Here is an 11,791-nt window from a genome sequence, read left to right on the forward strand (position 1 = left end):
GCCACCATGCCCGGCCTTCCCTTGGAATTTTGAAGATATTATTCTACTGTCTTACCTCATTTAGAAATATCATAAAATATGGTAGTTACTTCATTAATTCTAAGATGAACTTCTTAAAATGTTTTACCACCTTAAAAAAATCAGTCTTTCTTATAATTAAAAGCTATCGTAGTTTAAATGGCAGTGTTTTTTTCTTTTTAATACATAAAATAATGGTGTATTTTACAGTTGGTAGCTTCTCAGAGATATAATAACACACACATTTTTAAATAATAAAGTGTACGTCCCCTTGTAATCCCAACCCACAATTATGTCCTATAAACATCCTCAGTATCTTAGCAGTGACATGTGTATTTCCTCCCCATTTACAGTACTTCTTCCCCTGTCCTGCTTAGATATAAACATTATTCTGACTTTGTGATAATAATAATAATTTTCTTCCTTTTCTTCACAGTTTTTATCATTCTGGGTTGGCAAGCTTTTCCTGTAAAGGGCTAATAGTAAATATTTTAGGCTTTGTGGGCCACATACTGTCATATATACCTTGTTTGTTTTTAAAACTTTAATAATAACTTGAAAGCCATTTTTAGCTTGTGTGCCATGCCAAAACAAGTTGAAGGCTGAATTTGGCCTGTGAATCTTAGTTTGCCAACCCGTCTTAAACAATATATTGTTTCGTGTGCCTATTTTTGAACACTATATAAAGAAAATTATATGTATTCTTCTGTTACTTCTTTTGTTCTGTATGGTTTGAAATTTATCACTGTTGATAGAGATGACTGTACCTCATTTCGAAATGTTGTGTAATGTTCTCTTGTACAAATACAACATTCATCCATTCTGTCGATGGATGTTTCAGCTAGTTTTCTTGTTTGTTTGCTGTTATAAGCAATGCTGCTATAAATATTCAAATCTTTTGTTCACGTGAGCAAGAACTTTTCTAGGGTATATTCATAGGAGTGGAGTTGCTGGGTCATAGGGGATGTTCTTTTAAAACTTCAGAGTCTTTCAAATATTTATTTTCTATTCGACTATCTTACAGATTTATGTAACTTTTCATATGATTTGGATACCAATCCTTTGTCAGTTATGTATTGCAAATAATCTTACTAGTTTTATGGTTTTCAGTCTTTAGTGTCTTTGGGTGAAAACAAGTTCTTAATTTTTATTTTAATGTCCTATTTATCAGTCTTTATGATTTGTTCTTTTTATATCTTGCTTAACATCCTCTAGCTTCCAGAGAGTCTTTTGAGAACCCAAGCATTCTGATTCCTAATCTCTGTGGCCTGTTTTTTGGTCTCTCTGGAGCCTTTTAGGATTTTTTATTTATCCTTGGTATACTGTGAAATGTCATATTGATGAATCTTGGGTATGGCTCTTTTTTTTTTTTTCATTGCACTGGGTGTTTGGTGGACCCTTTCAATCTGGAAGCTGTTCTATGATGGGAAATTTTCCTGTATAATCTCTTTGATAAATTCTTCATCTTTCTTTTCTTCTATTTTTCTTGTTTTGAGTTTTCTTAATTTTGGTCTTTCTTACATGTATTTTCTACAAAGTTTACCTGAACATTACCTTCTAAACCTATTGAAAAATTTATCTCATCAGTCAGTTTTGATTTCTAGGACTCTTTCTTTTTTAATTGCAATAAATGCACACAACATAACATTTCCCATATTAACATTTTAGGTGTGTATAGTTTAGTAGTGTTAAGTACATTCACATTGTTGTGCAACTAATCTCTATAACTCTTTATCTTGCAGTACTAAAACTCCGTACATATTAAATTGCAATTCCTCTTTCCCCCCTTCCCTAAGCCCCAGGCAACCAGCATTCTACTTTCTGACTCTGTTAAGTGACTACTCTACATACTTCATATAAGTGGAATCATACAGTATTTTGATTTCTGTGACTAACTTATTTTATTTAGCATAATATCCTCTAGGTTCATCCATGTTAAAGTGTGTATCAGTACTCCATTTTTTTATTGCCAAATAATATTCCATTATTTGGATATACTACATTTTGTTTATCCATTCACCAGTTGATGGACATTTGGGTTGTTTCCACTTTTTGGCTATTACGAATAATGCTGTTATGAACATTTGTGTGAAAATTTTTGTATAGACATGTTTCTATTTCTCTTGGTTACATGCCTAGGAGTGGAATTGCTGGGACATATGGTAACTCCATATTTATTAAACTTTTTAAGAAACTGCCAGATTGTTTTATAAGGCAGTGCATCATTTTACCTTGCCACCTTCAATGTATGACAGTTCCAATAGGTCCATATTATCACCAACATTTGTTAATGTCTTTTTTATTAAAACCATCCTAGTGGATATGAAGTGGTTTTTGCATTGTGGTTTTTTGGTTTTGTTTTGTTTTGTTTGAGACAGGGTCTCTTTCTGTCCCTGGGCTAGAGTACAGTGTCATCATCATAGCTCACTGCAACCTCAAACTCCTGGGCTCAAGTGATTGTCCTGCCTCACAGACGTGTGCCACCACACCTGGCTAATTTTTCTATTTTTTGTGGAGATAGGGTCTCCCTTTTGCTCAGGCTGGTCTCGAACTCCTGACCTCAAGGGATCCTCCCACCTCAGCATCCCAAGGTGCTAGGATTACAGATGTGAGCCACCACACCCGGTCTCATTGTGGTTTAGATTTTTATTTCTCTAATAACTAATGATGTTGATCGTCTTCTCATGTATTTATTGGCCATTTGTATATCTTATTTGGAAAAATGTCTGAGTGTAATTTTGAAATATCTTTTTACTTTAAGGATAGTGAAGAACTTAGAGTTAGTTGCCCAGTGCCTGCAGAAGATGAGCAGACAGACTGCACTTCTGCCCAGCAGCTCAGTATGAGTACCAGTCCTCCATGTGCAGCTGAGCTTCCTGCATTAAGGTACAAGTTTCAGTATAGAAGACTTCAACAGTAAATTGCTTTTTCTTCCATTCAGTTGCTTAACTGTTTGCTTGCTATTCTGAGTCTAATGTCAAGCTCTTTTTTTCCTTAGCACAACTCAGCAAGAAAAGGATTTAATAGAGGATTCTACTGTTCAGAAGGATGTTCTCAACCAGATAACTATTCCAGTTTCTTCCCCAACTACTGCAAAGCCATCAAGGGCAAATACTGCTTCACCGTGTAATAGTAACATAAATGCAGCTGTAGCTGTGGCCCTACAGGTAACTTGAAGAGTTTCATTTATGTGAGAAAAAATATAATACATTAGATAATAAATTATTTTTTTCACATAACACTTTGTTAGGGCACATTCATTTGGAAGTAGCCCAAACTGAAGCTGCCTACATCAGAAAGAAACCATAAGAGTTTTAAGGTCACAGCAAAGAGATGGGAACTTTTATGTCATGTTGAGGGAATGAAGAATTTACTATTCATTCTATTTCTTTTGATTTTATTTTCCTGATCATATTATAATAAAATGAAGCTTCTTTGTTTTCTAGGTTGTGATGAATTTATAATTTTTGGATAGCATAACAAGGCCTTGAGTCTCTTGAAATTCTTTTCATTTTATATGTCATCAGTCCCCAACTTTTTTGGCACCAGGGACCAGTTTTTCATGGAAGACAGTTTTTCCAAGGATGGGAGTGGGGGTGGTTTCAAGTTGATTCAAGTGCATTTCATTTATTGTACAGTCAAACCTCTCTGCTAATGATAATCTGTATCTGCAGCCACTCCCCAGCTCTAGCATCACCAGCTCAGCTCCACCTCAGATCATCAGGCATTAGATTCTCATAAGGAGTTGACAACCTAGATCCTTAACGTGCGCAATTTACAGTAGGGTTTGCACTCCTATGAAAATCTAATGCCCCTGCTCATCTGACAGGAGGCGGAGCTTATGTGGTGATGCGAGCAATGGGGAGCAGCTGTAAATACAGATTAAGCTTCTCGCTTGCCCATGGCTCACCTTCCGTATGGCCTGGTTCCTAACCGGCCACATACCGGTACCAGTCCACGGCCCATGGGTTGGGGACCCCAGATATATGTGACACTTAACAGATCTGTGAGTGGCCACTGAGGGGTTACTCCCACTTGCATTTAAGTTCCAGAATTCTTTTATAATTTTATAATTGGGAAAATATAGAAAAGCGGGGAAAAAACTCACAAAATTTACCTGTAATCCATTTAGTGATGTAACTGATATGATTTGAGTATAGCTTTTTATGGGTTGAGAATGTCTTGTTTAATAATGACAGTAATAATAATTTTAAAAAAGCAGCTACCACTTGAATACTTAACTATGTTTTAGAATCAGTGCTAAAGACTTGTGCTTAATTCTCACAACATTCCACCTTTTTCATTTGAGGTAATTAAGTTTTGATTAGTCTTCTATTAATATTCTGCCTGCCCTGCTGCAATCCTTAGGGATTCACTGTCAGGATTTTTTTTTTTTTTTTTTTTGAGACAGAGTCTCACTTTGTTGTCCGGGCTAGAGTGCCGTGACATTAGCCTAGCTCACAGCAACCTCACACTCCTGGGCTCAAGCGATCGTCCTGCCTCAGCCTCCCGAGTAGCTGGGACTACAGGCATGTGCCACCATGCGCGGCTAATTTTTTCTACATATTTTTAGTTTTTCCAATTAATTTCTTTCTAATTTTAGTAGAGACGGGGTCTCGCTCTTGCTGAGGCTGGTCTCGAACCCCTGAGCTCAAATAATCCGCCCACCTTGGCCTCCCAGAGAGCTAGGATTATAGGCGTGAGCCACCACGCCCGGCCACTCTCAAGATTTTTTATGGCAAGGAAAGAGGGTAGAACCATTTTATTTCATCATATGGCTATGCCATTATTAATTTATCCTTTCTTAGGCATTTAGGTTGTTTGCATTACTTTCATCACTGGATAATGTTTTTTTTTGTTGTTTTGTTTTGTTTTCTGAGACAGAGTCTCACTCTGTTGCCTGGGCTAGAGTGCCAGGGTGTCATCCTAGCTCACAGCAACCTCAAACTCCTGGGCTCAAGCAATCCTCCTGCCTTGGCCTCCCGAGTAGTTAGGACTACAGGCATGTGCCACCATGCCCAGCTAATTTTTTCTATATATTTTTAGTTTTTCAGATAATTGCTTTCTATTTTCCTTTCAGTAGAGATGGGGTCTTGCTCTTGCTCAGGCTGGTCTTGAACTCCTGAGCTCAAATGATCCTCCGGCCTCAGCCTCCCAGAGTGCTAGGATTACAGGTGTGAGCCACCACGCCCAGCCCATCACTAGATAATGTTAACATGAACATCCTTCAGATAAATTCATCTAGTGAAATTATTGTATCATAAATAAATTGCTAAGGCTTCTTATTATTTTCAATAAATATATATATATATATTTTTAAGATTGTGCCAGTACGTTCTAATTGAGGTGTATGTATGAGTGTCTATTGCCCTTTCCTAGAAAATAACCTATGGTTTTCTTGTGGTTAACATGATCTTTTTTGTACTTTATTATTTACAGAATGTGTGCCATAAATTATTTTTTGTTTCTTATCACTTCAAAGGAACCCCGAAAGTTAAGTTATGCTGAAGTGTGCCAGAAGCCCCCTAAGGAGCCATCTTCAGTTCTTGTGCAGCCACTACGGGAACTTCGCTCCAATGTAGTGTCTCCCACCAAAAATGAAGAGAATGGAGCTCCTGAGAAGCCTGTTGAGAAACCACACGAGAAGTCAGAAGCAAGGGCTAGTAAGGATTATTCTGGCTTCCGAGGCAATACCATTCCCAGGGGAGCAGCTGGAAAAATCAGGGAACAGAGACGCCAGTTTAGCCATAGGGCTATACCTCAGGGAGTGACTCGACGTAATGGCAAAGAGCAATATGTGCCACCCAGATCACCAAAGTAAAAAACAAAACAAAACAAAAACTATTCACACACTTCTCTCTCTTCCCATTAAACTTGAGCCGTGGCTATACTGAACTTTTTGGAGGGGAGGGGGTAGCCAGGAAGGAAGCAGGAAAAAGTATGTCCTTAAATCATTATGGATTTTGGAGTTGTGAACAGTAGGATCCCAAAATTCATCTCTAATGTGATTTTTAAATGCTGGAGGATTCCAATCAGTATATATATATATACACACATATATAAAAAGTATAATTTTTCTATTTTTGTTTCTGATTTTAATTTGCAGAGATTTTCTGCCTGGAATCAATTTTGAGGGTTCAGATTTAGCTTGGGAAAAAAAAGACATTATACATCCTTCAGTATAGGAGATGAGGGAGTGAGAGAAAATATTTTTTGAACAAGCATTTCTGTAAAATTAGAAATTACTTTTTTTAATCTATTTAAAGTTTGGCTTGGAGAATGCCATCTCTGACTATATGGCCTTTTGTTGCAAAGCAGATTGGTGGCTGGGGTGCCTGTTGTGGGTGTGAGTGTGTAGAAGAGTGATTGAAGCCAAATCTATTGTTGTGTTAGTAAATGATTTGAAAACTGAATGTAATACTTGAGTAGGTTTTTTTTCCTAGTTTGAAATTTAGTCTGTCTTTTTGACCTTACTAATATTTCATTCAAGAAGTTATTAAGCTCTGATTGTATTTGGAGATGTGACTACCAATCAGTTTGATACTCAAGGAAAGAATAGAGATTATTTAAAAAATTGAAAAATTTCATCTTAGACCTGAGTAGATAGGTCAAATGGACTTGAGAAGTTTAAACTACCCTGTGATTTTCCCCCCTAACATGGGAAACAAAAGATTTTTTTGTTAATCTATGTTACTCTCTGTTCTTTGCCCACCCCCAAAAGCAAAATAACCACCTACTGAATTGTATGTTTGTAACTGCTTTGACCAATGTAGTTAAATCATACAGGTGTTCTAAATTTCACATTTGAACGTCAAAGTATTTACTCTTCTGTTCACATATTTAGAATTTTAGGGCCCATAATGGTAGGGTAAACTGACCCTACAATAATTTATTTGTGTTAGTGTTAAAAATGAAACATTATAACTGACTCTTAAAGTGTTATAGTGTAGAAGTAAAAAGAAACTTTTTTAAAAGGCTTAATTTGTGGGGAACTTTTTTCTGTTTACAGTGTATTTATCACCTTCCTTCCCCTCCCCTTCTTCAAAAAAAAAAAAAACATACAATTTGGAATTCACTGAAACAGAACCAGCAAGTCAGGAGATTTTTAAGTTAAGATGAGGAAAGTGGTTGAAGAAAATTAATGCAAAATTTCTCAGTGAATAAAGTTGTAGCTCTCATATATTAAATAGGCAAGTTTACATGCTGGTATTTAGGAAATAGCTAAAATATTAAAAACCATGTTGCATTAATGTTTTAAGTCATACCATGTTCAGAGTTCTATGTAAGGTGGGTTTTATTTTTCTTTTTATGGATAGTTTATAATAAGAAAAACTGTCCCTTATGTTAGTGAATTACATATGTACAAATTGAAACTGTAAATTGTGAACACTGGAAAGCACCATTGTGACATAGAGTAAACATCTTAGTAATATATTAAAATGAATGTAAATGGAGGTTAAAATTACATTACTGTGAAACTCATCTTCCAACTCTAAGTTAAGCTTTGGAGATTTGTATTAGTGGGTAACTGTTAAGAGCTTTGAAAACACTGCACATTTCTGTACAAGCCAGAATTATTATTTGTAACTTATTATTCAGCTTGGCAATTGCTTTTGATTTGTTGGATTTTATAACATGGTATAACATATTTACTCAGTTTGAAACTATTCATTTCTACACACTATTTTTTAAATCACCTACTAAATGAAACATACAATAAAACTACCAGTGCTGAAATTTGGGGGAAGTTTAGGTCCGTTTAAAAAAAAGTATTAATAATCATTGACTACATCTATGATAAAACTTCTTATTTTGGTTTACTTAGAAAATGCTGCAGTTGGTGGAAATGATAAACATTAAAATGTTAACATCTGCGAATGCATTGGATTTAAGAGAATAAACATTTTATAAAAATCACTTGGTAAAGATTATAAACTTAATTATTGCACTTAATATGAAACATTACCTATTTTTTAACAATGTGTCACAGATGTAGGCTTGTATTACATGTATGCTTGTATGTCTTACTGTTAGTCTACCAACTTCTAAAAATCTACAGATTGTAATTGTAACACAAGAAAAGTCTTCTTTTGAAGAAAGCAAGTGTATTTTCACATTTTCTCCAGACGTTATTGAAAGCAGAAATTTAGTTTGAAGACATGACCATTTTTTAAATTTCTTATAAAATATAGTGTTTTTAATTTAATTTGCCTCATTACATCTAATAGTTCCCATTTGATGGGATATATAGGGAAGAATAAGTGTGTGTATGTGTGTGTGTGTATATATAATATATATATTCACAGTATGTATTTAGCATTTATTTTATTACAGCAGATTTAAGGATTTTTTCTAAATGATGCCTGTGAGTTGTGTGAAACTTGGCTTTTTTCCAAGCATTACTCTGTAACTGATGAGGGTGGGTGTTCATTGTAGTTCAACTATTTATTTGGTTCTTTAGATGGAAAAATTTTAATATCAAATTTTTCTCTTCACCTTTATGACTTACCGTTTCCTTGGGCTATTGGAGGCTGAAAGTAGATATAAATGATACTGAATGTTTGGTACAGTGATGTTCTGCCGTAAGTTCTTACTGCATGAAAAGAACAAGAGTCATTCATGTAAGTTCATTACCTTGCAGTTAATAGAAAAGGTACATAGAGACATTGTAAAATCTGTCTCCATTTTCTATCCTGATAATTAAGGTTTTCATAATATCAAGGGCCTGTCTCTAGTCTGAGTAATTTCAATTTTGTCAAAAATAGACACATTTAAAATAGTGTTTTCTTCTAAATTTTTTTCAACTGGATTTTGGAGAAAGATAAGACTTAAGTGATACGGGTTTGTTGTGGTCTTAAGTGCTCAATTTACAGGTGATCAAATGACATGCATAATTCTGATTTATTTTTGGTTCTTAAAATTAAGGGTAGCTTGAATATTTCACATTCCTTTTTCTTTTTAAATAACCAGGTTTGCTTTGCAAAAGGCTTAAATTATGGAGTGTTAGCATCTTCACTAGTGTTTACACTAGAAAACAAGAAGAATGTTGCTGGAACAGAAAATAGTATTTAAAAGTTAATGAACACTTCTAGTTTATTAGGTATGGCCTTAATAATTAGTCTCTTGGCTTAAATGTCCACTGGTTTTACTATGACACAGTTGAACAACACTGGAGTTAAGTCTCTGATATTTGTGTTGGCAATATATATAAACCATATTTTAAAAGTACCAGTTTTGTTTTTCCTTTTTTTTTTTTTTTTTTAACAGAAATGGTAAAACTCAAAAGAGGACATGTATTCCTTTTAAGGGGATTTTATAAATTCTTAATTATAATATATGATGGATTTTTTCCCTAACATTTTATATTTCCTTACAATTTGTTGGCCATTAATTTAACTGGGCTTTTTGGCATATGCTAATGTAGCTAGCCTGAGCTTCCAAGAAGATACTTAGACATTTCACTTTTTATTTGCTCAATGAGGATATTTTAAGAAGTTGAAAGAGAATTTGTTTTCAGGTTGAGAATCAGTTCTCTTTTAAAATTCATATGATTATTAAATAACTTAAAGTTTATTTTTTAAAGCTGAGAACTTTCTATGAATCTTTGAGTAGACAGTTCCTAAAAGTGCAACTCAGATATCAACAGGCTGTGTATTAAATGGTTTTATTTTCAGTTTTGCAGCACAGAACACTGATTAGTATATGTAAAGAAAGATCCATATCAACGTTTTCTTTTTTTTTTTTAACCTGAGTCAGGTGTCCTTTGAGTGACAACTCTTAAATGTGAGGGGGTGGGGGTCGGAACCAGTTCTCTGGCTTCTATTTTGACCATTGCTTAGGTTTGTTCCTGTTGTCAAAACTGTCCCCCCAAAAGGTGTGACACATGCTCATGCATAACATGTTCAAATGAGTACATCCTTGTATTTGTGTTTGTTTTCAACATTGCCAAGGTGCTATGGGAAACTAAAGTAACAAAATTAGAAAAAAAATAAAATTATTAAAAGCAGGACTGGTGTATGTCTAATGACTACTTCTCTGTATTTTTCAATAATTTTATGTGTTGCCCCTTCTCTAGTTCCATCATTATTCTGGTCTCAACTCGTTTTTTGTTTTTTGTGGGGGAAGGGGAGTAGGAGGTATGGTAGTATGGTATTTCATGTATAAAACAAGGACAGAGAGCCAGGGTAAATATTCAGCTTTATGATTCTCAGATTTTCTTTTCATTCTTTTAGTACCAGAGGCAGATATTGAAAGGAAAAAAAATCGCAGGGTAATGTACAGTTTAGGGATTTTACCTTCATGGGGTGGATTATTGCCTGCTTGAGTATGGGATTATCAAACCCAGCTAAAGGGTATTTGGGGCTTTTTAAAAAGATACCTCTTTTTAAGGCAAAAATGGAAAAACTGAATGAGTCTCTGGCTTTTTAACAGCTGTTATTTGTAAGGTAATGTGATAGCTTTTATTGAATGTACTATGTTGCTAAAAAAAAAAAAGCACTAGTGTTTCATGGCTATTCTGTTTATTCTTGAATTGTTAAAGTGAAATTTTATGGTAGAAATCTAGGTCTTAATTTCAAACTATATTCTCTTAATTCTCAGAAATATTTACTTTTCTACCTAGTTATGTGATATGGATATGTTTGTAAATAATATACCTTAAGGTAACACATTTAATGTGAGCATTCACTTTAATAATTACTTTGCTCTTTATGTAGCATTGCCCGGTAGCTAAACCTTTAATTTGCTAATAAACAGTTACATGCATCTTAATGAAGATGGCTAATATCAGTGAGCAAAAGTGGTCATCCTGGTAATGACAGGTTTACAGGCAATTAAGTACTAACAAAGCCTTAGGGCCTTATGTCAGTGTGTTAGTATATTTATTTGGCCAAGGTGGGTGGGTGCATAACATAAATTTTATCTCAGGAGCACAGTATAATGGTGTATTCTTTTTAGTGGACTGAGAACCAAATTGGTAAACTGATAGGTAGGCTTTTGAGTTGTATTTAAGATGAATGGGTTTGCAAAGAGTTTCACTACAGATACCTTATATTTAACCACATATCTTATTAGATAATATTAGCCTAAATATCATGCCTTTGAGTTTTAATTATATACCTGGAAGTTTTCAATAAAACGTTTCAACAGTTACTACCAAAGAATTGTGAATTTTCTTGTATCAAAAGTGTCTTTATTCTACCATGTCCCTAGGAGGATCCCTTCCCGCAAAAATGTCTTTAGTTTGTATGAGGGTTTAAAGGAACTGGAATGTTTTCACTTTCTTTATATTACTCTCAAATAAGGACCCTCAGTTTCTTCTGGTCTTGTAGGAAGGAGCAAGCTATGTAACCTTTGTCTTTTAAAATTCATTTTTTTAGTAGCTGTTCTGCAGGTCTTTGAAATTGCAATATTTGTCTCCTATTTTCATTGTATACCTATTCGTATTAGACTTAGTGAACCACAGAAGTACTCCAGTTCCCCTGTAATATTACCTTGGCTGTTACTTAACTTTATACACTTGTATTTTGAATTATATATTAAGTTCTAACTTTGCTGTTATGCATTCCAAGTTCTGCATAGAAAAGTAGCTATTGACTTGTCAAAATAAGGGTATTTACTTAGCATTGGAGCAAATCATGATGAATAGAGCATTCAATCAGTATGTATTACATGCTGTATTCCATACAGTGTGGTGGGCAGTAAAAATAGGATTTCTGCCCTTAGGGTGCTTAGCATGAAAAAGTCATAAATAATTGCATAATTAGAACAATAG

The 11,791-nt window shown here is 34.5% G+C and overlaps 1 protein-coding gene across 2 annotated transcripts in view; it reads left to right on the forward strand.

Moving 5' to 3' along the window:
* LARP4 (La ribonucleoprotein domain family, member 4) overlaps positions 1 to 10,025 on the forward strand; it is a 62,802-nt gene extending 52,777 nt beyond the window's left edge. For both annotated transcript variants that reach the window (XM_012654367.1, XM_012654378.1), the window contains 3 exons: positions 2,780 to 2,904; positions 3,017 to 3,185; positions 5,501 to 10,025. In XM_012654367.1, coding sequence (XP_012509821.1) covers positions 2,780 to 2,904; positions 3,017 to 3,185; positions 5,501 to 5,839 — 633 coding nt within the window. In that variant the 3' untranslated portion in view covers positions 5,840 to 10,025. The remainder of the gene's footprint in view (positions 1 to 2,779; positions 2,905 to 3,016; positions 3,186 to 5,500) is intronic.
* The last annotated feature ends 1,766 nt before the right edge of the window (positions 10,026 to 11,791 follow it).

Source organism: Propithecus coquereli, unplaced genomic scaffold (assembly GCF_000956105.1).
Source record: "Propithecus coquereli isolate 6110/MARCELLA unplaced genomic scaffold, Pcoq_1.0 Scaffold111, whole genome shotgun sequence".
In the NCBI taxonomy this organism is placed as follows: Eukaryota; Metazoa; Chordata; class Mammalia; order Primates; family Indriidae; genus Propithecus; species Propithecus coquereli.